General features: G+C 38.9%; 1 protein-coding gene across 1 annotated transcript in view; it reads left to right on the forward strand.

Annotated features, from left to right (window-relative positions):
- The window catches only part of LOC114884591 (histone-arginine methyltransferase CARM1-like), a 262,834-nt gene that overhangs the window by 77,965 nt on the left and 157,202 nt on the right, over window positions 1-27,667 (forward strand). The window contains exon 2 of the mRNA XM_029203636.1: window positions 21,590-21,715. Within this exon, the coding sequence (XP_029059469.1) occupies window positions 21,590-21,715 (126 nt within the window). The remainder of the gene's footprint in view (window positions 1-21,589; window positions 21,716-27,667) is intronic.

Raw genomic sequence — 27,667 nt, forward strand, 5'->3', positions numbered from 1 at the left:
ATTTTAAATTGTTTGAATAAAATAATTAGGAATAAATTTAACAGAAGAAGTGTATGAGTTGTATACTGAAAACTACAAAACATGGTTGAAAGAAATTAAGACGAATAATTGGAGAGACATCTTGTGTTCATAGATTGGAAGACAGTTTTATTAAGATGATATTGGAAGACTAAATATTATTAAGATGACAGTACTCACCAAATTTATCTACAGATTCAGTGCAATTTCTGTAAAAAATCCAATTATCTCTGTTGCAGAAATGGATAAACTGATCCTAAAATTTGTATGGGAATGTAAGACACCCAGAATAGACAAAACAATCTTGCAAAAGAACAAAGTTGGAGGACTCACACTTCTCAATTTCAAAACTTAGTACAAAGCTATAAGTAATCAAGACAGTGTGGTATTGGCGTAAGAATAGACATTTAGATCAATGGACTAGACTTGAGAGTTCAGAAATAAACCCATACATCTGTGGTCAATTGATTTTTGACAAGGGTGTCAGTTAAATGGGGAAAGAGTAGTCTTTTCAGCAAATAGTACCAGGACAATTGGATAGTCACATAAAAAGAAAAAAAGAATTTGGACTGCTTCACCATATACAGAAATGAACTCAAAATGGATAAAATTGTAAGGTTTAAAACTATGAAACTCTTAGAAGAAAATGTAGGCTTAAATCTTGTGACCTTGGATTAGGTGATGATTTCTTAGATATGATACCTATAAACACAAGCCACTAAAAAAAACATAAATTGGAATTGGTCAAAATTAGAAACTCACATCAAAAGCAACTATCAAGAAAGTGAAAAGAATACACAGAATGGGAGAAAATATGGACGAAAGATTTGAATTGACATTTCTCCAAAGAAGATATAAAATGGCCAGTAATCTCATGAAAAGATGCTTACTTAACATCATTAGTCGTAAGGGAAATGCAAATCAAAACCACAACATCACTTCATATCTACTGCGGTGGCAATAGTAATGATAATCTAATAATAGCAATAATAATAAACAGATAATAACTGGTGTTGGAGAGGATGTAGGGAAATTGGAAGCCTTATACATTGCTGGTGGCAATGTAACATGGTGCAACTGGTGGAAGACAGTTGACAGTTCTTCAGAAAGTTAGACTTCGTTACCATGTGACCTAGCAATTACACTGCTGGATGTAATCCCAAGAAAATTGAAAGCATATGTTAAAACAAAGACTTGTTCTGGAATGTTCATAGCAGCATTATTTATGATAGCAAAAAAAAAGGAAACAACCCAGCTGATCAGTGGATAAACTGATGAATGAATAAACAAATGATGGTATTTCCGTACATTAGGTTATTATTCAGCCATAAAAAGGAATGAAGTATTAACATATGCTATGATATGGATGAACCCTGAACACATTAGGCTAAGTGAAAAAAGCCAGACATAAAGATCACATGTTGCATGAGTCCAGTTTTTAAAAATGTCCAGAATAGGGAAATACATAGAGACAGAAAGCAGACTAGTGGTTAGCAGAGGGTAGAAGGAAAGAATATGGAGTGACTGAGAGTGGGTATGGGGTTTCTTTTTAGGGTAGTGAAAAAGTTCTGGAATTATATAATGAGGGTTGCACAACCTTATGAATTAGATAACCCACTGAATTGTACACTCTAAAATGGTGAATTTAATGGTATGTGAATTCCATCTCAAACAAAAAAAAAGAAAATCCTTGATGAAACCCAGGTTTGTTTTCAGGGTGTGCTGAAGACCATGGTTTTGATGACTTGAATCCATTTTAACTTTTGTAGCAAGCCTCCATGCAGGCTAGAGGCTGGAGAGTTTCCACCAAGCAGGTGGATCTGGGAGAGCTTTTTTTTTAAGAGCCAGAAATGACGCGAAGGCAATGTTTCTGATCTTTCCACCATTAACACATTTGGAATTTAAATTTATTATGCTTCTTAGTGGCAGGGGCAGCAGAGTTCCCAGGATCGAGTGTTGAGAGCTAGGACTGAAGCACCCATCTTGCTAGCATCAGTTACAGCTGAAGTTGTATAGCCCTGTAGCCAGCAGCTGCAGCGGTAGCTTCTAGGTTCTCTAGTTTCTGATTATGGCAGAGATGGTGGCTTCATTGGAGGGTCATTTGGGAGGGATTGGTATGGGGATCGCTCTTTAAGGGTGAGCCTAGAAGCTGCTTACAAAACTCTTCCAGTGAGTTTCCAAGCCCTGTTTCTCTAAATTAAATATCTTTTGTTTAATCTAGTTAGAGATTTCTGTCCTTTCAGCTAAAGCCTGATGGATCAACACGGTATATGAGGCTCCTGCCAACGTCCTCCTCCTGTTTTTCCTGGCCCCTCCCTTTGTGTTCCAGCTCCATCAAACTAATGTCATTTCCCCTACATACCCCGCTTCTTTATGCCTCTGTGCCTTTGTACCTGCTGTTACTTCTGCCTGGATCATTTCATTCTCGCGTCTCTGCCTAGTCTTTTTTTTTTTTTTTTTCCTGGTACGCGGGCCTCCCACCATTGCGGCCTCTCCCGTTGCGGAGCACAGGCTCCGGACGCGCAGGCTCAGCGGCCATGGCTCACGGGCCCAGCCGCTCCGCCTCTGCCTAGTCATTTTTAAGCCTCAATTTAGAATCATCTCCTGGAAGTCCCTTGGAACACCTCCCCTCCCCTCCAAGTCTGGGCAGGTGCTCTTCATCTGCAGCACACTGTCACCTTAACACTTGATGGTCATACTTTATGTTACAACACTTTAAAGTTGAGACTGTGAGCTCCTGAGGGCAGAAACTCTTCTTGCTCTTCTTTGTTACCTTCTTAATTAGCAAAGCCTGGAATGTTATAGCGCCTGCCTATGCTTGCTTTTCAGAATTGAATTTATGCCTGTAAACATTCCTATTAATTTTTATGTGTAACATTATATAAGGACTAAAAACCAGCTTAAAAATTCAATTAAAATACTGAAATATATATAAGGGAAACGATAATAACTTGGGACTCTACTTCTAGGTCCATGATGGAGTATAATTATTTCTTAATTTACCTCCCCAGGGTGATTTAAGGACTAATTACAATGAGAAATATTTTCACAGAATTGTGAACATGGTCAAATTAGGGCATACCTTAATCTACTTCTGTTGGGTTGGCCAAAAAGTTCGTTTGGTTTTACATAAAAATAAAAGACACATTTTTCATTTTCACCAAGAATTTTATTGAACACTATATTCGCTAACCGAACGAACATTTTGGCCAACCCAATACAAACATACAGTACATGAGGCGGTCTAGGTTAAAAATTTGTATGATTTGATAATTGGATGGGAAACATATTCCAAATTACCATTAATTATTTACTCTTTATTGTCAACTACAACTTAAAACCCCCAAATACATATTATGTATTTTATGAATATAAGCATATGTATGTATATAGATGTTTTAGCAAAGTACTTCAAGGGTAACAGATCTACAGTCTGAAGACTGATCCTCTCCAAGTGTTGATGATGGAAACTTTAATTTAGAAATATGGCAGAAGATAAAAAGCAGGGGAGATAAATTTTTGTCTAGCAGTATTTCAGAGAGTGGCCTTCGTGAATGTCTGGACACTGAGTGTCTCATCTGGACACAGGTTTCACGTTCTGGATTTATCAGAAAAATTAAACAGACGAAGATTTCGAGTTAAGAAAAAAAGGTAGATGGTTAAGTTAGGAAAACTCACTACTCAAAATACAGCATGGTATTTTTAAATAATAGTGAATTAGGAAGATATGCATAAACACCATACAATATATGAACTTGCACTCATTTGTTTGAAAACCTATGTGAATTTTTAGGGAAACGTGGGAAGACAGTCACACTCAGCCTTGATACTCTCATTCTTTATGATGCATTTACCGAACTCAGTGCCAAATGCCTTCTAATAATTCCCTAGAGGGGAATTTCAGTGTAGTGTTGTACATACATATGATTCATTTTCTGCACTTTTCAATTCAATGTAATAATACTAAGTGATTACTACCACTTTAAGGCATCTGAGATATATACTACATTTTTATCTCTCTTTTTGTAAAAATAAGTTTGTCTTATGAAAAAAGCTATGCATATTAATTACTGAAAAATCAAGAAAAACCCAAAAAAACAGGGACAAGAAGATAACCTGTAATTCTACCCACAGAAAAAAATGCTCTTAAAGATTCAGTGCCTATGCTTCCAGACACTTTTCTATAATTCTTTTCCTTATAAAATTAGAGTTACACAAAACATTTTATTCTTTTGAATATATGAGGAACAACTATTCATGTTGACGTTTTTGACAATTTTATGGTGTTCCTTTATGTGGAGTAAGTACCCTGATCTATTTAATTAATCCCCTATTGCTTGACATTTAAAATTTTCCAATTTTTTGAAAGTACAAGTAGCACTATAATGAATGAATTGTAATTAAATCTTTCCACACAATCTTTATTATATTCTAAGAATAAACTCCCCAACCTGAAATGTGGGTCAGAGGGCATGATTACTTTTAAAGTTTTTGATATATCCTATCAAATTGTGCTCCCCAAATATTCTCTCATTTACACTCACATCGTATGAGTGTTATTTCTCTGTATTTTAACCCACATTCACTAAAAACATCTCACGAATTTGATAGAGAAAAATGTTGCTTCTCTGCTTGTGGGTCTTTAAAGATATTGTCCTTTTGTTATATATTGTGACATGTTTCCATTTTGTGATTTGTCTTAAGCTTGTGAACTTGTAAAGAATAGATGGTCAAATGTATTTGGTTTTTTCCTCCATGGCACTTGACCTCGGTATCATGCCTAGAAAATGTATACACATATTCTGCAGCCCAAGTTTATATGGCAGTTTACCTATATTTTCTTCTGTTACCTTTATAGTTTATTTACTTTTTAAATTTATTTGTTTTATTTATTTTTATTTTTTGGCTGTGTTGGGTCTTTGTTGCTGCTCGCGGGCTTTCTGTAGTTATGGCGAGCCGGGACTACTCTTCGCAGTGCGTGGGCTGCTCAGTGCGGCGGCTTCTCGTTGCGGAGCACGGACTCTAGGCACGCGGACTTCAGTAGTTGTGGTGCACGGGCTTAATTGTTCCACAGCACGTGGGATCTTCCTGGACCAGGGCTCGAACCCACATCCCCTGCATTGGCAGGCGGTTTCTTAACCACTGTGCCACCAGGGAAGCCCCTATTTTTTTTTTTTTACAAATAAATTTTTAATTTTTGGAGGGTGGGGGAAAAATAGGAGGTAAATATGTAATTATTTTCATTCCTCAAATGTTTATCCAATTGTATCAACACAACTATTGAATAAACCATCCTGTCCTCACTTATTTGTGCTTTGTAAAGTTAAAAAGTAATTCAGTTATTAAAAAATTTGCATTGTGTTCTATAAAAACATGCTGATCTAAACATTAGCAATCCTTCTGTGACTGCATTAAAAATGGAACTGCTGTACTGGATCAAGTCTCTTACCTTTTATAAAAGAATCAAGAATTCCTTTATAAAGTGAAGGTGTGGGGCAAAATTATGATTTTTTTTTTCAAAATTATGATTTGATTGCCAGTGAGAGCCCTCTTGGTCATCTTGTCACCTTTTCTTCAAACCTAGGATTTCTTGGAAAATTCCAAATCAAGATCTGCTGTATTAAATGGCATTAGGAAAACATTTCCTAGTTGCTCCCTAATTGTAAAGGAATATTGAAAGTATTGCACATTTAAAAAATTTAGACGGTTTATCTGTTTATTTAGTAACCATTTTGAAAAACATAACATTAACTGCTTTTGCGCTTGTCTACTGAAAAAAATGAACAACCTAAAAGTTGAGAATTATGTTTTATTCTTTGGGCAAAACTGAGGACTTAAGCCTGGGACACAGCCTCTCAGATAGCTCTGAGGGACTGCTCCAAAGAGGTTAGGGAGGAACCAGGATATATAGGAGTTTTTGCAAAAAAGAACAGGTTTAAGTAAAATGTTTCTCAGTTCTGTGAGCTGCTCTAGCAAATTAATGGAATCCAAGGAGGGGGTTGTGGGTACCTGTGATCTGTAGCCACTTGGTCAGAAGCACAGGTAACAACCTTGGCTTGTGACTGGCATCTGAAGTGGGCTGGGTTGGAGGCGGGGCAGTCTTGTAAGAGTGAACCCTTAACCAGTAGAATCTGATACTGTCTCTGGGTAGATAGTGTCAGAGACAGTCTGCTGGTGTCCAGAGAATTGCTTGCTGGTGTGGGGAAACTCCCCTTTACCACATTGTACTTGGTACCAGGAATCTACTTTAACCTTTATGCAGGCAAAAGACCAAAAACATTCAATTATCTATTTCTCAAGGGTAATTGAAGCAATCATTGAATTAAGCTTAATTTAGTGGTGTTAGAAATTACTTTTGAATGGAATAGAGACTTAGTCAAATGTCTGATCGTTCTAATGATATTTTGAGGTCTAGCATTCACTTCTAGGAACTCTATTTTTCAAATAGCAAAGGTGCTGAGAATATAGGCACATATGAATTAATGAACATATAAACATATAGGCACATATGAATAAATGAACAGAAAAGAATATGAAAAAGAAATACGTGGCATGACATAAAAAATAGGATAGACAATCCTTATTTTTGGATGGTTAGAACAGTCCTTCTTAAACTTTCTTGTTCATGAGTCATCCTGGGGTCTTCATTAAGATAACGTATTCTAATGCAGAATCTAGGGTTGATTAAGATACATATTCTAATGCAGAATCTGGGGTAAGCCTGACCGTCTACATTTCTGGCAAACTTTTGATGATGATAAGACTGCTGGTCCATGGAGCACACTTTGATTGGCAACAGAGGAATTTGAGTTCTTTCATCTCTATAGTTCTAGGCTTAACTAACAATAAGAGATTCCGCCTTTACTTGGTAAAGGGATACCTTGGACTTAATCTTCCCAACTATATTTCTCTTTCAGTGTGCAAATCATCCACAATAACATCCAGAATCTTGACCCTCAAATAGATTACTTGCCACCTACAGGTAAAAAGAAAGGTGATAGCACATTCCCAGATTTCTCCAGGCAGTAATAGTAGAAGTGCAACAAAGTCAACAGAACTTCAGTGATGCTGAGCAATGCTATTACAGCACATACAAGAGAGACTTTTGCAGTCTCTTCCATTGGGTAGAAAAGACCAGTCACCGTGGAGTGTCTCTGCAGTAAGCTTTCCAAACTACACAAGAGCTGCTTCTCATTTGCCAAGAGTTCCTGATTTGCGTGACTATCCTTTGGTCTCTTCTCTAACCTATGGTAATCATTAGTGTGTACAGGAGGCTGTGTGGAGTGTGAATGTGTGTGTGTTTAAATTGACAGATAATTTAAGGGTTTTTTTTGAATAAGGGTTTTAAGGCAAATGTAACCAGCTAAAGAAATTCCAACTTTGCAGATTTCCAATTGCAAGGAGGCTAATGGAAGATGTTAAAGTTCTAGCCGCAGATTTGCTATTAACTATATGGTCTTGGACAAATCACTTTACAACCTGGGCTTCAAGTCCTCATTTATTAAATGAGCAAGTGGGGTAAGATGACCTCTAGTGTCTTTTGAGTCAATAATTTGATAAGAAACACTTGGTATAAAATCTGAAACGCCTTTCTCTGTCCTTCTCCCCTTTCTTTCCACTTGTCAAGGGAGCTACATAAGGAAGAGCAATGAGAATAGATTTGAAGCAGTCCAGACTGAGGTCAGCTTAAGCAAATCCCCCAATAACTCTGAGCCTCATGTTCTTGTTTATAGAATGGGCATAAGGAACCCCATCTCATGACACAGCAGTGAGGAACAAATGAGGTGAAAGATGTGAAAGTGCTCAACCAAGGTGGCTAGCTGGTGGGTCACCCGATTCTCTTTCTGTTACTTTGAGCAACTGGTGTTAGTCAAAATGGCAACATTAATTGCAGCAAATCAAAAGTTTTTAAAAATCCCTTTTCCAGTTGCCCTATGCAGACTGATGTATTAACGTTCATTATTCCACCTGCAAATGAAGCGGAACTTGCATATCTGCCGTCCTCATTCATGACATACTCATTCACTAGCCTATGTATCAATACATGTGCTGTTCCCTCTGCTTGGAATGACCTTTCTCCCTTCTTTCCTTTCTGCTTGTAAAGCTCTTTTCTTCCAAGGCTCAAGTCAAGTGTAATGTCTCCTATGAGGGATCTCCCAGGCAAAATTCGTTGTTTGTTTCTCTGCAGTGCCATAACATTTGAACAGACCTCTTCTCCTTGGCGCTGTGAGCTCTCTCAAGCCTGTGGCTACAGTTTATTTATCTTTGCATCTTCCCTAGTGTCAATCAACAGTGACAGGGTTATAGCAGATGCTCATAAATGTTAGCTGCGTGTGCATGTTTGATTGAATCCCCAAACCAAGGCTTGCAGACATCTGGTTCCACCACATCTGCTGCAGGGCAAAACCGAAAATGAATCTCTACAGCAGCTCTTGACAGCAGAATTGTTATTTTATACTCTTTCATTGGAAGCTCTTGCTTTTTTCTTGTTATAGCTAGTGAATCCACACCAGAGCAATTATCCCCGATTGAGTTAACTTCAAGAGAATAGTTTATAGTCTCTAGAAACCACAAGGAGGAAGTTGGTGATCTGAGAAAACTCTTCCCAGAAAGAAAGTAGATGCCACAATATTTAGTTTAGACTCTAAAGAGACATTCACAATGAAATTAAATTTAAATCTAAGATGACCAGCTTCTTCAGGGAAAGTAGGAAGAATTAAGAATTTTACATTCTTAATGGAAAAATGAGGAAGCGAATTTTTTCTTGATCTTATATCATAACTGGAAAATCATTTCATAAGCCAAAAGCTTCAAACCATTTGCCAGAGTTGGAAAAAAATTGTCAACTGAAAATACCAAGTGTTTGATTGACACTTTGATATCTGTAATGCTCTGAGATTTCATTTTCATTGTTTTTGTGTGGTTTAGGAAGTGACCAAGGCTTCGGTAACTGTACTGATTCAGTTGTTTAATTCAGTAAGCATGTATCAGTCATATTCTATGTGCTGAGTGCTGTTCTGGAAACAGTAGACATGTATTTGATAGGAAAAAATTGAGATTAAAAGAAGAACAAGATCCAGTACCCCTTTTCCTAGAATTCCTAGTAACCATGGCCCTCTGGCACCTAGTCACTTTCACACCTTGAGAAATTGCAGGGGAAGCTGCAGGATTACTCAGACAAGCATTGCAAATAAATTTGAGGGAGCAGTAGGTTCCTAGAGAAGCTGTTAGAGAAGTGGCATACTCTTTCATTAAAGGCAGTATGAAATGTTACTTCCTTCTGATTTGAAAATACTGGGCGCAGAGGTGTTTGAAATTTCATTATGAAGTTGGTTTCAGTGTTTATTTGTTCTTTCTGCTGTGGTTATGTGTGGAGAGAGGATGTGGGAAAAAAAGAGAGAATGGTTACAAAATACGTTTAAGCTGATTCAGAGTCTAGAAAGATGAGTGGAGTTTGTCCTTGCGCTTGTTTTCAACAGTGGATATGGCAGATGGGCCAGACGTGTCCGAACTGGAGTGATCCTGATGGTGGTTCCAGTCAAGTTAACAGTTGATGGTCCCTGCTACGTACCAGGTCCTCCAGGGGAATCAAAGATAAAGAGGACACAGCCCCGCCCATGGAAGGTCTGACACATTGCAAAATGGTTAAGACTGGGCTGAAAATGACAGAATAAGCTAAGTGCTATCACAGAGGTTCAAAGTGCTGTTGGGTTAGTAAAGTGAGGGAGATAACATACGCCAGTTGGGAACAATCAGGAAAGCTGCCATGGCGGTGGTGGTGTTTAAAATGGACATTGGTAAATTAGGCAGTGTTTTCGGTGGCAGGATTGATTTTCTGTATCACTTTAGAAGTTCCGCTCTTCCAATTCACATTTCTACTATCACCACAATCATAAACGCTTCTTGTCCAGCAGCTGGTAATTAGTCTGGCTGGAGGACGGTATGTTATTGGGGGGTTGTGGATCTGTTGGGCAGAAACAGGAAAGATACCTGTGGATTTACAGTTCCAGGCAGGAGAGTCTGTTCTTTACTATTCAGTGGGGAAATCTTTGAAGGTTTGAGCAGAGCATTGTAGTGACTGCACTTGTGCTTCATTAATTGTAATCTGGCAGCTTGGAGTAGTGGGAGCTCATTTTCAGTTGCCAGAGCAGATGAGAATGGAGAGACTGTCACAGTTGTCCAGTTAAGATGTAGTGGAACCATAGAACTAGCAAGGCCAAGGGACTCAGGCAGAGAGTTCTTAGGTTTGACACCAAAAGATGATCAATAAAAGGACACATTGATAAATCGGACTTTATCAAAACTAGAAATTTGCTCTGTGAAAAATCCTATTAAGAGGATTAAAAGGCAAACTACAAAATGGGAGAAAATATTTGCAAATCACCTATCTGATAAAGGACTGTATCCACAATATGTGAAGAACTCTCAAAACTCTCTCAGTAAAGAAAACAAAACAAAACCAATCCATTTTGAAAACGGGTAAATGATATAAACAGACATTCACTGAAGAGGATATTCAGATGGTAAATAAGCACATGAAAAGATGGTCAGCATCATTAGCCATTAGGCAAGTGCAAATTAAACCCACAGTGAGTATCACTACACAACTTTAAGAATGTCTGAAGGAAAAAATAGTGACAGCACAACACCATACATTGTTGAGTATGTAGAGAGACTGGATTATTGGCCCATTGCTCATATGAATGTTTAATATCACAGTCACTATGGAAAAGAATTTAGTAGTTTCCTATAAAGCTATATGTGTAATTACCATCCTTCCAAAAGTTCAGGAAAATGATATTTACATTAAAATGAGCAACAGAAGAGTATTGAGGTCAAATCCCATACAGAATGACTCGAAGAAAAAAGGTGGTCAAGGACATAATAACATCCCTACCAACAATGAAAGCATAGTATAAAGATAATGTTCCAAAAATATCTGTAAGATTAATTTGCAAGACAAGAGACATTAAGAAAATTATATAGGACATGAAATAATAAACATAAATCAGAATTAGAAAAACTCAGAAGTGAAATGAAAGAATTCAAGAAATAATTAGAAATAAAATAATTAAAAATAAAATAGTTTTATTTTTTTAATTTAATTTTTTTATACAGCAGGTTCTTATTAGCTACTTTACTAGTGGATATATGTCAATCCCAATCTCCCAATTCATCCCACCCCCCACCCCCCCCACTTTCCCCCTTGGTGTCCATACGTTTATTCTCTACATCTGTGTCTCTATTTCTGCCTTACAGACCGGTTCATCTGTACCATTTTCCTAGATTCTACATATATGTGTTAACATACGATATTTGTTTTTGTCTTTTCTGACTTACTTCACTCTGTATGACCGTCTGGGTCCATCCACATCTCTACAGATGACTCAATTTCGTTCCTTTTTATGGCCGAGTAATATTCCATTGTGTATATGTACCACATCTTCTTTATCCATTCATCTGTCGATGGGCATTTAGGTTGCTTCCATGACCTGGCTATTGTAAATAGTGCTGCAGTGAACATTGGGGGGCATGTGTCTTTTTGAATTATGGTTTTCTCTGGGTATATGCCCAGTAGTGGGATTGATGGGTTACATGGTAGTTTTATTTTTAGTTTCTAAGGAACCTTCATACTCTTCTCCATAGTGGCTGTATCAATTTGCATTCCCACCAACAGTGCAAGAGGGCTCCCTTTTCTCCACCCCCTCTCTAGTATTTGTTGTTTGTAGATTTTCTGATGATGCCCATTCTAACTAGTGTGAGGTGATACTTCATTGTAGTTTTGATTTGCATTTCTCTAATAATTAGTGATGTTGAGCAGCTTTTCATGTGCCTCTTGGCCATCTGTATGTCTTCCTTGGAAAAATGTCTGTTTAGGTCTTCTGACCATTTATTGATTGGGTTGTTTTTTTTAATATTGAGCTGCATGAGCTGTTCATATATTTTGGAGATTAATCCTTTGTCCATTGATTCATTTGCCAATATTTTCTCCGATTCTGAGGGTTGTCATGCCATCTTGTTTATAGTTTTCCTTTGCAGTGCAAAAGCCTTTAAGTTTCATTAGGTCCCATTTATTTATTTTTGTTTTTATTTCCATTACTCTAAGAGGTGAGTCAAAAAAGATCTTGCTGTGATTTATGTCAAAGAGTGTTCTTCCTATGTTTTCCTCTAAGAGTTTTATAGTGTCCAGTCTTACATTTAGGTCTTTAATCCATTTTGAGTTTACTTTTGTGTATGGTGTTAGGAAGTGTTATAATTTCATTCTTTTACATGTAGCTGTCCAGTTTTCCGAGCACCACTTACTGAAGAGACTGTATTTTCTCCATTGTATATACTTGCCTCCTTTGTCATAGATTAGTTGACCATAGGTGTGTGGGTTTTATCTCTGGGCTTTCTGTTGTGTTCCATTGATCTATATGTCTGTTGTTGTGCCAGTGCCATGTTGTTTTGATTACTGTAGCTTTGTAGTATAGTCTGAAGTCAGGGAGTCTGATTTCTCCAGCTCCAGTATTTTCCCTCAAGATTGCTTTGGCTATTTGGAGTCTTTTGTCTCTCCATACAAATTTTAAGATTTTTTGTTCTAGTTCTATAAAAAATGCCATTGGTAATTTGATAGGGATTACATTGAATCTGTAGATTGCTTTGGGTAGTATAGTTATTTTCAAAGTATTGAGTCTTCCAATCCAAGAACATGGTATATCTTTCCATCTGTGTCATCTTTGATTTCTTTCATCAGTGTCTTAGAATTTTCTGAGTACAGGTCTTTTACCTCCTTAAGTAGGTTTATTCCTAGGTATTTTATTCTTTTTGTGGCAGTGGAGAATGGGATTGTTTCCTTAATTTCTCTTTCTGATCTTTTGTTGTTAGTGTGTAGGAATGCAAGAGATTTCTGTTCATTAATCTTGTATCCTACAACTTTACCAAATTCATTGAGTAGCTCTAGTAGTTTTCTGATGGCATCTTTAGGATTATCTATGGATAGTACCATGTCATCTGCAAACAGTGACATGCTACTAGTCATGCCATGGCTAGGACTTCCAAAACTATGTTGAATAAGAGTGGCGAGAGTGGACATCCTTGTCTTTTTCCTGACCTTAGAGGAAATGCTTTCAGTTTTTTACCATTGTGAATGATGTTTGCTGTGGGTTTGTCATATATGGCCTTTATTATGTTGAGGTAGATTCCCTCTATGCCCACTTTCTGGAGAGTTTTTATCATAAATGGGTGTTGAAATTTGTCAAAAGCTTTTTCTGCATCTATTGAGATGATCATATGGTTTTTCTTCTTCAGTTTGTAAATATGGTGTATCACATTGATTGATCTACATATACTGAAGAACCCTTACAACCTGGGATAAATCCCACTTGGTCATGGTGTATGATCCTTTTAATGTGTTGTTGGATTCTGTTTGCTAGTATTTTGTTGAGGATTTTTGCATGTAAATTCATCAGTGATACTGGTCAGTAATATTCTTTTTTTTTATAGTATCTTTGTCTGGTTTTGGTATCAGGGTGATGGTGGCCTCTTAGAATGAGTTTGGGAGTGTTCCTTCCTCTGCAGTTTTTTTGGAAGAGTTTGAGAAGGATGGGTGTTAGCTCTTCTCTAAACGTTTGATAGAATTCACCTGTGAAGCCATCTGGTCCTGAGCTTTTGTTTGTTGGAAGATTTTTAATCACAGTTTCAATTTCATTACTTGTGATTGTTCTATTCATATTTTCTATTTCTTCCTGGTTCAGTCTTGGAAGGTTACCATCGATTTCCTCTTTTATAGCTGTTAGCATTTGCCTTATGTATTGAGGTGCTCCTAAGTTGGTTGCATATATATTTATAATTGTTGTATCTTCTTGGATTGATCCCTTGATCATTATGTAGTTTCCTTCCTTGTCTCTTGTAACATTCTTTTAGTTTATTTTGTCTGATATGAGAATGGCTACTCCCACTTTCTTTTGATTTCCATTTGCATGGAATATCTTTTTCCATCCCCTCACTTTCAGTCTGTATGTGTCCCTAGGTCTGAAGTGGGTCTCTTGTAGACAACGTATGTTCGGGTCTTGTTTTTGTATCCGTTCAGCCAGTCTATGTCTTTTGGATGGGGCATTTAATCCATTTACAGTTAAGGTAATTATCGTATGTATGTTCCTTTTACCATTTTGTTAATTGTTTTGGGTTTATTTTTGTAGGTCTTTTCCTTCTCTTGTGTTTCCTGCCTAGAGAAGTTCCTTTAGCATTTGTTGTAAAGATGGTTTGGTGGTGCTGAACTCTCTTAGCCTTTGCTTGTCTGTAAAGCTTTTGATTTCTCCGTGCAATCTGAATGAGATCCTTGCTGGGTAGAGTAATCTTGGTTGTAGGTTCTTCCCTTTAATCACTTTCAATATATCGTGCCACTCCCTTTCTGGCTTGTAGAGTTTCTGCTGAGGAGTCAGCTGTTAACCTTATGGGAATTCCCTTGTATGTTATTTGTCATTTTTCCTTTGTTGCTTTTAATAATTTTTCTTTGTCTTTCATTTTTGTCAATTTTATTACTATGTGTCTCAGCATGTTTCTCTTTGGGTTCATCCTGCCCGGGACTCTCTGTGCTTCCTGGACTTGGGTGGCTATTTCCTTTCCCATGTTAAGGAAGTTTCTGACTATAATCTCTTCAAATATTTTCTCGGGTCCTTTCTCTCTCTGTTCTCCTTCTGGGATCCCTATAATGTGAATGTTGTTGCATTTAATGTTGTCCCAGAGGTCTCTTAGGCTGTCATCATTTCTTTTCATTCTTTTTACTTTACTCTGTTCCACGCAGTGAATTCCATCGTTCTGTCTTCCAGGTCACTTATCCGTTCTTCTGCCTCAGTTATTCTACTATTGATTCCTTCTAGTGTATTTTTCATTTCAGTTATTGTATTGTTCATCTCTGTTTGTTTGTTCTTTAATTCTTCTTGGTCTTTGTTCTTTAATTCTTCTAGGTCTTTGGTAAACATTTCTTGCGTCTTCTCCATCTTTGCCTCCATTCTTTTTCCGAGGTCCTGGATCATCTTTACTATCATTATTGTGAATTCTTTTTCTGGAAGGTTGCCTATCTCCGCTTCATTTAGTTGTTTTTCTGGGGTTTTATCTTGTTCCTTCATCTGGTACATAGCCGTCTGCCTTTTCATTTTGTCTTTCTGTGAATGTGGTTTTCATTTCCCAGGCTGCAGAATTGTAGTTCTTCTTGCTTCTGCTGTCTGCTCTCTGGTGGATGAGGCTATCTAAGAGGTTGTGCAAGCTTTCTGATGGGAGGGACTGGTGGTGGGTAGAGCTGGGTGTTGCTCTGGTGGGCAGAGCCCAGTAAAACTTTAATCTGCTTGTCTGCTGATGGGTGGGGCTGAGTTCCCTCCTTGTTGGTTGTTTGGCCTGAGGTGACCCAGCACAGGAGGCTACAGGCTCTTTGGTGGGGCTAATCATGTACTCTGGGAGGGCTCATGCCAAGGAGTACCTCCCAGAACCTCTACTGCCAGTGTCCCTGTCCCCGCAGTGAGCCACAGCCATCCCTTGCCTCTGCAGGAGACCCTTCAGCACTAGCAGGTAGGTCTGGTTCAGTCGCCCCTGGGGTCACTGCTCCTTCCCCTGGGTCCCGGTGCGCACACTACTTTGTGTGTGCCCTGCAAGAGTGGAGTCTCTGTTTCCCCCAGTCCTGTCGAAGTCCTGCAGTCAAATCCCTCTTGCCTTCAAATTCTGATTCTCTGGGAATTCCTCCTCCTGTTGCTGGACCCCCAGGTTGGGAATCCTGATGCGGGGCTCAGAGCCTTCACTCCAGTGAGTGGACTTCTGTGGTATAATTGTTCTCCAGTTTGTGAGCCACCCACCCAGCAGCTATGGGATTTGATTTTATTGTGATTGTGCCCCTCCTACTGTCTCATTGCAGCTTCTCCTTTGTCTTTGGATGTGGGGTATCTTATTTGGTGAGTTCCACTGTCTTCCTGTTGAAGATTGTTTAGGAGTTAGTTGTGATTTCGTTGCTCTTGCAAGAGGGAGTGAGCACACATGCTTCTACTCTGCCATCTTGGACCAGTCTTTCCAAAAATAAAATAGTGATTTTAGAAATGAAGACTCAATAGAAGCAACAAAAACTACATCAAATAAAGGAGAAAAATGGAAATTTTTTAAAATGTAAGAGGGAATATGAAAACACATAAGAAGAATTCAAAAGAAAATTGTAAGCATAAGCAAAGAAGATGCACCATATACATAAGAGTCTCTGAAGAAGATATTAGAACAAAGAAACAAATACTAAAATTACAATTGAGAAAATATTGATGAAATAATTGAAAACATGTACCGAAAGAATAAACTTCATACCTGAAAATATTATATTGGCCTAGAATGCCCAGCATAAAGCACTTTCTAGTAAAAATTACTGACCTTATAAAGAAAGAGAAAAAAATCCTTAGGAATGTAGACAACATTAGCATATTATCTGTTATGAGAAAGAAAATCAGTTTATCATTAGACTTTTGACAGTAATGCTATATGATGGAAGAAAATGGAGTAACATTAAAGATCTTCAGAGAAAGAAAATGTGATTTTATATCCAGAATAACTGACCCTCAAAAATATAAAAGACATAGACAGTGATTTGCATGTAAGAATTCAGAGAATGTCATTCCCATGGCCCTTCCTAAGGAATCTACTAAAGAATTTGTTTCAGCGAGCCCTTCCCAAGGTTCCACTAGAGAATGACTTTGGACAACCAGAAAGACTAGAGAGGCATCCACGCAGGACTAGTGTGGAGTATTAAGTAGTTATTAAATGAAGGCTGAAAGGGAACACTCCTACTGGGTAATGGGTGTATGAGTTGATAGTGTACACTTAGCATAATTATAAAACAAAACGTAGAGGAAGGGGTGCACATTTACAAAACCAAACCAGTGCCAAAGCAAAACAACAATAAAACAATTAGACATCTCTTTCAGTAATCATAGTTGGTAGTGATAGTATTCATTATTGTTATTCTGAGACTGATGTCTTAAAAGCCCCTTTTCTCTCTCTGTCTCTGTCTGTCACATATGACAGCTACCGCAGTCCTCAACTCTAGAACCACCTCCGGATCCCTTTCTTCCTTCTCCTGATCTTCCCATTCTCTTCATTTCTTTTCCGCTGTTAACTTTTAGTCTCTTTCAACCTGAATCAATCGATCCATTTTCAGTTTTTCTTCACAATCATTACTCCAGCAAGCAAAAGCCTAGAATCTAATCTTTCAAATACAAAATTCTCCTTACCAGGTAGAAGAGAGGAAAAAGCTATGAATATATCATTTATTACTACTGTGTCCCATCCCCTAAGAAATTGTGTTATTCAACGTTGATGTCTAATTTTAATATTAGATTTCTTAGAGTTCCATAATTCTGCCCTTTTTTCTTTACACTCATCTTCCGTAGTTAAAGTTGTTGAAAATAATTGTGTAGTTGTCTGTATACTTTATTCCATCTTTATAGGTGCTGCCTGTACAGTCCTTTTTTTAGTTATGTGTCTAGGAAACATTCCTTAGGTAGACTAACTTCCTAGTTCTTGATAGCAAAATATTAAAAGGCTTACTTAGCAAAGAACTGGCATAATGACATATTATTAGGTCATGAGTACTCTTTGGTCCAGGAATTTACGTATAAAAATATATTTTAGAATATCTGTTCTAGACCATGCCTGATATCTAATATTCTTAATCTACTAGTGTTGTAGCTTTCCTGTGGAGATTGGATTTTGCATTTGCATAGGCTGAAAGGAGAGGGAGGTATATATGTGGAAAAGTAGAGAAATACTGTTTAAGGGAGACAAGGACAATTCTCTTGACTTTACCTGGTGCCACGTTCCATGTTTACTTGTATGCACTTTCCATGTTTACTTGTATGCACTCGTAAAATGGTTGGATCCTGGATTTCTTTGTGTGCCTTTGGAAGTTTTGTCAGATAGGCTGAGGTGGAGGATAGAGTAAGGCATCTGGATTCACTATCATTATGGATTTTCTTTGAGAGTCCTCTGGTAGAAAAAGTGGCTTTTCCTCAAGTAGGAGACAACAAGGCTCTGGGCTTTTCTAAAGTTCGATAAATTTTGTGCACATGAACTTACTCTGCTTGTTACTCTGCTGCTACCAAGAGATCAGGCCTTGCCCTTCGAAAAAGTAGCAAAGAGGGTCGTCAATGAAAGCAAAGTTCAAAAGCAGAATGATAGTGAATACACAGAAGCAGCCAGCCTTCCATATCACTGAAAAGATGAAATGAGATGTTTGTAAAGGGAGTGAGAGTGCTCTGCAAATGTTGTTATTATTACAAGTAATAACAGCTTGATAGAAAGATAGATGCCTTGTACCTTACTTCAGTGTACAGTGGAAATGATCTCCACACCATCCTTACTTTTCACCAATGTAATGGTATCTCCTGGTCTTGGATTTATATGTATTCCTCAAACAATTTTTTATCGTATGTCTTCATTTTTCTAATATATATTCTCTAAAAAGACACAATTCTCGGTTAATACACTCTCCCCTAGAATAGCTGCAATTTAATCTTGACCATATTAGTCGACAGAAATCATTTAGAATGTTTGTTTTTTGTACTAACATGGTAAAAGGACAAGAAAGGAAATCAACACAAGAAGATATAAGATTAGCAAATAAAACACATGATAAAACATTCATTTCCATGAATGATTTTTTTAATTTTTTTTACTTTTAATTTTTATTTATTTTTGGGTTGGGTCTTTGTTGCTGCGTACAGGCTTTCTCTAGTTGCAGTGAGCAGGGGGCACTTTTCGTTGTGTTGTGTGGGCTTCTCATTGTGGTGGCTTCTCTTGTTGAGGAGCATGGACTCGAGGTGTGTGGCTTCAGTAGTTGCGGTACGTGGGCTCAGTAGTTGTGGCTTGCGGGCTCTAGAGCGCAGGGTCAGTAGTTTATGAGGGGAACCTTATGAGGGGAAAAATAAAAATGTTCCCACATTCTCTCCGTTCAGGGGAAACCACTGATGGCATTTTGATGTATATCTTTCAAAACAGCTTTCTCCAAAGACAAACACAGCGTTAAATTGCCACAGTAATATTGCACATGCTGTTCGGCAGCCTTAACTTGGAGCTGCCTGATTTAAGCAGCCATGTAAGTGATGGGCTCTGGGCCTCTTTACATCTGATAGCTAAATAAACAGCTCTAAGATGCATGTCCTTGAATATATGTTTATTCACACTTGATAAAGTACATCGTAGAAAAAATTTTATTATGAGTGGAATATCTAACAAAGAGTACATAGGCTTTAAATTTTGAAGCATATGGGCAGACTGTATTCCAGGAGCATAGAAATTTACATTGTGAATAACTGCCATTCACTGTGTTCTCACACCCTCTCCAGCATTTGATACTGTCATTTTATATTTTTAAAAACTTAACACTAAGACGTAAAAAGCTTGATCTCATTGTTTTATCATATATTTCTTTGATTATTTCTGAGATTCATTATTTTTTCAGATTTTTTTTTGTTATCAGCATTTTTCTAGGTGCCGGTTGTCTATTAATCCTTCTTACTAAATTTTCAGTAGGTTGATTGCTTCTTATTTCTTACAGCTGATTGTATATTGAGGATATTAAGTCTTTGTTAAGCGTGTTGAAAATATTTTTCCTAGTTTATCATTGCTTTTTAAATTGGCTTAAAGTATTTAAAAAATTTTGCCATATGTAGGTTTTAAATTTTTGAGTAATTACCAGTACTTTCTGGATTTTGTTGTATACTTAAAAAGACATTCTCCACCCATATTTAAACAGAGGGTAAAGAAGAGGATGAAGAAAGGAGGATACATGGACAGGCATTTTACAATTTATAAAAGTAGGAAAAGGAGCTATTCAATTTATATTCTAATCAAATTACAGCAAAACAAACAATAATAAAAAAAAATTATGAGCCTATCTGGAGAATTGAACCAGATAAAATATAAAGCCTTTTACCTGTTCTGTGGTGGTATGCAATCAATACACGGAGAAATGCTTTCACTGATTTAGCAAATATTAAGTACCAGGTACTGGGCTAGGTTTTGATTCAGAGGAAAAAAGATACTGATTCCAAAAATAAAGTAAAATTGCCCCTGCCCACAAAGAGCTTACAGACTGTAATAGTCATGTATGTACAAGGGACTGTAGAAGCCTAGAATCCTCATTCCTTCTTCCTTCTCTCTTATTCTACTTCTAAACCATAAAGGAAATAATTGGTAAGTGCTAGGAATCCTGCTTTCTTGAAGAAAATATTTCTTTTGATTTCAAAAAAAACATATTGTTTAAAAGACCCCAAACTCTTCTTCTGTGTCTACATTCATGGCTACCTCCCTGCAAGGAGACACTTAGGCCTTTGAGACACTGACTGGGCTGTAATATCTAAACCTGTAATCATGTTTTATGCCAGGAAAATGTTTTCAAAACATCTGCACTATTTAACCAGCCAAGATGTTTTGTGAAAAATATTTGTGAATGTTTCCATCAGGAGATACTCACTTGTGAGTGAAATAATGGATGAAAATATTTGAAAATATTTGGTCATTTTAACTCTGTGTGTCTGTTTTGAATGTGCATATGCTCATGTGTAACAGTGGAATTTTATATATATATATAAAATTATGTTTTTAAGTTAACACAACTATTCTATTTAATTTTGTAAGGGAGAAAGGAGAACATTAACAATAGAAACTAAGATCTACTTTATAATGAGAGGAATGATGATAGTCCTTTATTGTTTTAATAGGATTTTAGAAATTATTTCACTGTTATTCAGTCTTCACAAAAAGCCTGTAAAATAAGCATCAGTATTTTTATTTTACATAATGAAGAAATGTGGCTCAAAATGATCGGGTGATTGAAGTTCCAATGTTAGTAAACATCAAAGATGAAAGCAAAACTGCAAGTTTCATTGCTCTTTCTACCATACTACAGCTGCCCAAGGTAAAGGCCCTGTCTAACCTGTAAAGAGAGGAATTGAGAGTTAGTTCCCAATTATCTATAAATGAATCTAATGAGACCACAGCCACTTACCACGGGTTCTGCTTGCAGAATGAATCTCCCTCTTTATCCTGCTTGCACATTGTGGTAGGAAGAACGTGCGTTGGAGTCAAATGCCTGGGTTTGAATTCCAGTTCTGCCACTTATTAGCATATTGGACCTAAACTCTTTCCCTAGTATTCACCTAGGAACACTGGCAGTGATGATACATACAGTGAAGATTTGTTGTGATATCTTGGGCCCATAGTAGGTGCTCAAAAATCACCCAGAAAACCATTACCTGATCTCTCCTAGGATGGTGTCAAGAGATACAAAATGATTTGGGGAATAAAGGGTTATAGGGAATGGAACGATAGACACAAAGGCAAGAGACAAGAGTCAGTTTTGAGCCCTTTGTTAAGCCATCTGCGAAGAATTGTTTTTTTGACCGTGGTTACATTCATCCTCATGTTCACTTATGTCCCAGGAGGCATTATATTAAGGAGATAGAAATGGGGAGCCTTGAAAACAGAAATGCAGGAATGGCTGAACCTTTTTATAGTCCTCAAAATGGATTTTCCTAATCCTTTTTTTCCCCACCTTTTATAGCTGATGGTGTCTGTGTCTTCAAATGCTCACTCAACAGAGACACTGAATGTTGCTGTGTGGGGAAGGAGTCCATCTTGATTTCTCTGGGCTACCACAGTGCTTTGCTGAAGTTTGAGTCTCATGCTGGTAAGTTTTGTGTCTATTCCAAGCCCCTGGCTTTTCCAAAGGCAAATCTCCTGATTGGTTGACTTTCAGCACCGTGTTTCCTGATGTGAGTTGCCATCCATTGATAGAATGATTTAGAACTGGTTCTGGTGCTTAACTTGATGTGGTGGCTAGAGAACAGTCAGCCTTCCCTAGACCGTGAGAACTTTTGTATTCTAATACCCCGCCCTCCAACCCTGCTTTGGTTCTCCTTCATCCAAAGCTGCAGGAAAGGACACCAAGGATTGTCCAGATCTTCACCACTGTTGTTGATTCTCCTTGAAGGTGAAGTTTGCCGAAATGTGATTTTCAGTTTGAGCGTCAATGATTTCATCCTGTTTTTGTCTTTGAATCACTTGCTGAGCATTTTTAGACTCTGGACAACAAATATCTAGCAATAGGGAGGTAAATTAAAGTATAACTAGAAGTATTTTAAGAAAAGACTCAAAGGCACTCTGAAAGATTTCTGGCTGCTGGTGGGTGGGGCTGGGTCATGAGGCGGCTGGCTGTAGGATCCGGGGGGTCCCAAAGCTGGTGTCGACCTGCTGGTGGGTGAGGCTGAGGCCCAGGGGGCCCCAGAGCTAGTGCTGGCTCATTGCCTGGGGGAACCAGGTGGCTGGCTGCAGTGCCCTGTGAGTCTGGAGGCTAGTGCTGGCCTGCTGGTGGGTAGACAAAATCCTGGTATGGCAGGCTGCAGGGCTTCAGTGGTCCTGGGGCTGGTGTCTGCCTGCTGCTAGGTGGGGCTGGGGCCCAGAGGAACCCAGGACTGGTATCCGCCCAATGGTGGATAAGACCAGGTCCTGGGCCTACTGCTGGCTCATGCCGGCTCACTGGTAGACAGAGCTGGGTCCCAGTGTCTCTGGCTATAGGGCCCTGGGGGTCCCAGGGCTGGTGCTAGCGCACTGGTGTGTGGATCCAGCCCTGGGTCCTGGCCTCTCTGATGGACAGGGACAGCTGTGGGCTCAGGGGATCTTAAGGCCGCGGGCCTGCTGGTGGGTCAGCCGTGTTCACCTGGCTAGTTGCTTGGCCTGAGGCATCCCAGTACTGAGGCTGAAAGGCTAGTAGGCAGGGCCACGTCCCAGCACTAATAAGCTAGAGGGAGGATTCCAAAATGGCGCCTACCAGCACCAGTGCCCATGTGGTACAGTGAGCTCCCCAAATTGCTGCTACCACTGTCTGTGTCCCCAGGGTAAGCTCCATTTGCCTCCTGCCTCTCTGGGAGGCTCTCCAAGATCAGTGGGTGGGTCTAAACCAGGCTCCTTTCAAATTATCACTTCTGCCTTGGGTCCCAGAGTGTGTGAGATTTTGTGTGCACCCTTTGAGAGCAGAGTCTGTTTCCCACAGCTTTTTGGAACTCCCGAAAGTAAGCCCCAGTGACCTTCAAAGCCAAATGTTCTAGGGGCTCATCTTCCTGGTGTGGGACCCCCCAGGCTGGGGATCCCATTGTGGGGCTCAGGCCACTCCCTCCTTGGGGAGAACCTCTGCAATGTAATTATCTCCCCGTTTATGGGTCACCCACCTGGGGGTATGGGTCTTGACTGTACGACATCTCCATCCCTCCTACCATCTTGTTGTGGTTCCTTCTTTATATCTTTAGTTGTAGAAGATCACCATTTACATTTGGCTATGATGAATATTCTTTTACCGTATATATTTTCTCGTTCCTGTTGGATCAGTATCTAGGAGTAAAATTGCTGGGGCATAGAATAAGTGCATGCTTAGTTTTATAAGAAATAGCCAGAATTTTTTCCAAAGTAGTCGTACCGTTTTACACTCCCACCAATAATGTGTGAGAGTTCGGATTGCTCCACATCTTTGCCAGCATTTGGTCGTTCAGTCTTTTAAGTTGTTTTTTCATTCTGGTGGGTGTGTGATTGTATCTCATTGTGGTTTTAATTTACGTTTTCCTGATACCTAATGATGTTAAGCAGTTTTTCACATGATTATAAATTAAAATCATTTGCTTGTTACTAACTGGTTGTTTATCTATGGAATTGTTCTTTATATATCCAGGATACCAGATATGTATCACATATGTAATTAATGGGTGTTATATTCTAGTCTATAGCTTGCTTATTTATTTCCCTAATGATATGTTGAGAAGAAATTTAAAATTTTGATGAACGCCAGTTTATCCTTTTGTTTTATATTTCCTTTCATAAGTTTTATAGCTTCAGATTTTATATTTTAGGTATACAGTCAATCTTAACCATTTTTTATTTGGTGTAAGGTATTTAGCCAAAGATTATTTTTAGACTCTATGGATATCCATTTATTCTAGCCCTGTTTGTTGAAAAGACTTTTGCAGGTTAAATGATTGTATATAGACTTGGTCTATTTCAGAGCTCTCTATTCTGTTGTCTTGATTATCTTTGTGCCAGTATCACATTGTCTGGATCACCTTTAAAGTAACACTTGAAGTCCATTAAGCTTGTTCTCCTTTATCAAGATTGTTCTAGGTATTTTTGGTCCTTTGCATTTACATATACCTTTTATAATTAAGTTGTCAATTTCTACAAAAGTGCTTGGTCTGATTGGGATTGAGATTGATCATTTTGGTGAGAATTGTCATTTTAACAATATTAATTGGATTTTATCTGATTTGTAAACTAACAAGTTAGGTTGCCACTATTCCATGAATGCTGACAGAAGACATAAGACTCCTGGTGCAGAGGTAAAAGACGATTTTAGACTCTCAGGAAAAGAGCAGTAGCCAAAGTGTGAGCATATTTTCTCTGAGTTCTTTAAGCCCCAAATCCCCCAGACAGATGTGGAGGATAAGATGGGTGCCTGCACATGCAGCGGGATGCGTTGCGGGAGAGGAACACTGAGCCTGGGGAACTTCTGTGTAACAGCGAGCAGTAACCAGGCTTGCTCTTTGTTCCACAGGAAGATATACTTCATACCTCAGGCCGCACACACCACCCTGAGAAGGAGCCCAGGTGGAGAGCGGTGAAAGCCTGGCATTCATGGCCTACCCAGTAAGGCATATTTGAGTCCCATCTAGAGACCCATGGACAGATTTATTAAAAGAAAGAAAGAAATGCTACAAACTTATTTTTTAAAAAAGAAATACTACAAACTTATTAAAGAAGAAAAATGCTGCAGGGCTTCCCTGGTGGCGCAGTGGTTGAGAGTCCGCCTGCCGATGCAGGGGACATGGGTTCGTGCCCCGGTCCGGGAAGATCCCACAGGCTGCGGAGCGGCTGGGCCCGTGAGCCATGGCCGCTGAGCCTGCGCGTCCGGAGCCTGTGTTCCGCAACGGGAGGGGCCACAACAGTGAGAGGCCCGCGTACTGCAAAAAAAAAAAAAAAAAAAAGCTACAAATCTATTTTTTAAAAAATTTAAAAAAGAGAGACCCATGGAGGAGTATTTCCCAGAGCTTTTTCTTCGTAAGGAGGAGGGAGATTTTCTCATTTATAAACTCCAGAGAACGATAGTACAGAAAACTTCATTCCTAGGTCAAATCAAATCAGACACAAACACATAGTTTCCAGGAAAGACATTCATGGACAAGGCATTTTAGAATTTCTTCTACAGGGCTTCCCTGGTGGCGCAGTGGTTGGGAGTCTGCCTGCCGATGCGGGGGGCGCGGGTTCGTGCTCTGGTCCGGGGGGATCCCGCGTGCCGCGGAGTGGCTGGGCCCGTGGGCCATGGCCGCTGGGCCTGCGCGTCCGGAGCCTGTGGTCTGCGGCGGGAGAGGCCACAGCAGTGAGACACCCGTGTACAGCAAGAAAAAAAAAAACAAAAGAAAAGAATTTCTTCTGCAGCTAAGAAAAATAATATCAGTAGTACAGGATGTTCCACAGGCAACCCTCTTAACAGTTCAGTAGAGCTAGGCTCCTAGTCTTGGTAAAATGTAGACCTAAGTTATAGATTAGATGCTTTAGTCATTTAAGATATCTCCAAAACTGTAGACAGACAATACCAAATGAGGATGAATACCAACCTCTCAGTACTTTTCATTTGTTAGAGGGGATTAGACATCCAATAGACAGAAATAATTCAAACAGGCTTGAGGCAGAAATAAAGCTAGATATCCAGATAGCAATGAACAACAAATAGTTTAGAAGCAGACTCAGTGAGTACAAATTACTACCTTAGCACAGTTAGACTCGTCCCAGTAGCCAAGAAAGATAGGCCTGAACCCAAGGAGCTTGTAGGTGCATTTCTCAGGCAAGCTCTGATAGATAAGTCTGTGTGAGCATCTTAGTAGGACCTCCATGTTAAAATTCAAGCAAGAACAACTTAATAAACATTTTTGGAGTACTGAGGGGGAGTTTTATCTTTAATAATAAAATAAATATGAGGAAGTCCTGCTTTCACAAGAACTGGCTCCCAGATACAGAGAAAAGGCTATATTTGTAGGTCAGATATGACAGCCTGCAATTCCTTGTGTGTGTGACTTTTTAATTTTATTTGTAATTGTGGTAAAAGATGCATAATTTAAAATGTACCATCTTAACGCATTTTAAGAGTACAATTCAGTGGCATTAAGTACAATCACATTGTCGTACAACTCTCAACCATCCATCTCCATAACTCTTTTCATCTTGCAGAACTGAAACTCTTCACCCATTAAATAGCAACTCCCCATTCCCTGCCTCCCCACCAGCCCTGGCATCCACCATTCTACTTTCTGTTTCTGTGACTTTGACTACTCTAGGGTACCTTATAGAAACGAAATTCTATAGTACCTGTACTCTTGTGACTGACTTATTTCACTTTGCGTAATGTCCTCATGTTTTATCAATGTTATCACATGTGTCAGAATTTCTTTCCTTTTTAAGGCTGAAAAATATTTCATTCTATGCATATAGCACACCCTGTCTATCCATTTATCCATCAGTGGACACTTGGGTTGCTTCCACTTTTTGGCCCCCATGAATAATACTGCTGTGGACATGGGTATGAGACTTTTTTGATGGGTGAAATCTGTATTGGTTTTGGCTCTGTAGAGGTGCCAAGGAATAAAGAGGATATAATTTTCACATGAAAATGTGCGCCATTAATTTCTTCACTGCATCATTAATTTCTGCACAACATCATTAACTTATGTTACACAATTAAGAATTTGTTTTTCTCTGATTAACTTGAGGTTTATCTTTCTCTGGCAAATTTTTTCTTCAAAGTGCAAATTTTACTGTTATTCCTGGTAATGACATGTATAAAACACAAAGCATTTAAAAATATCTGTTGTCTCAGTTCAGTCCATCAAATATTTATTGATCACCATCCATATCCCAGGTGAGCTGCTCTGGATGAAAAACACAGCCTCGGACTCTGAGCGACCTTAGGGTTGGAGGAGGCAACAGATTCATGAGCAAGCAATATGAGAAGTTCTGAACGAGTCTCTTAAGTGCTGTGGGGACATTAGTCAGGGCACCTACCTCAGCCTTGAGGGTCGAGGAAGGCTTCTCAGGAAAGGGACTGTTTAAACACGGCAAGAATGGGGTTTAGAAGAGCACATTGGGCAGCAAGATTAGGGAGAATATATAGAGTGAGAAAAAACAAAGACCTAAAGAGACACCTTAAGGAACCACCGACATTTATGGGCAGAGAACAGGAAGTGTGGAAATGAGACTGAAAGCAACAGCCAGAAAGGCAGGAGAAAACCGAGTGAGAGTAGTACTGTGGAAGTCAACAGCACACTTCAGAAAGGAGCAAGGTTATCCAGATGTTACAGAGAGTGAGTAGGAAAAGACGTAAAGGTGTGCCCTGGATTAAGCGGCAGGGTCTTTGATGAGCTTGGCTAGGGAAGTGTCAGCCACAAAATTTAGTACAAGATGAGTGCACTGAATCAGATCCATTGATTTCTGGGTGAGGGCTACATACCAAAGACAATCATTTTCCTCCTCTCTCCCGACATCTCAGTAAAATAACAGACACAGCAAGAGTGAAGAGAATGAAGGAAGGACCATCAGGAAATGCAAG

The sequence above is a fragment of the Monodon monoceros genome, unplaced genomic scaffold, assembly GCF_005190385.1.
Source record: "Monodon monoceros isolate NGI ecotype Baffin Bay Population unplaced genomic scaffold, NGI_Narwhal_1 Super_Scaffold_5, whole genome shotgun sequence".
NCBI lineage: Eukaryota > Metazoa > Chordata > Mammalia > Artiodactyla > Monodontidae > Monodon > Monodon monoceros.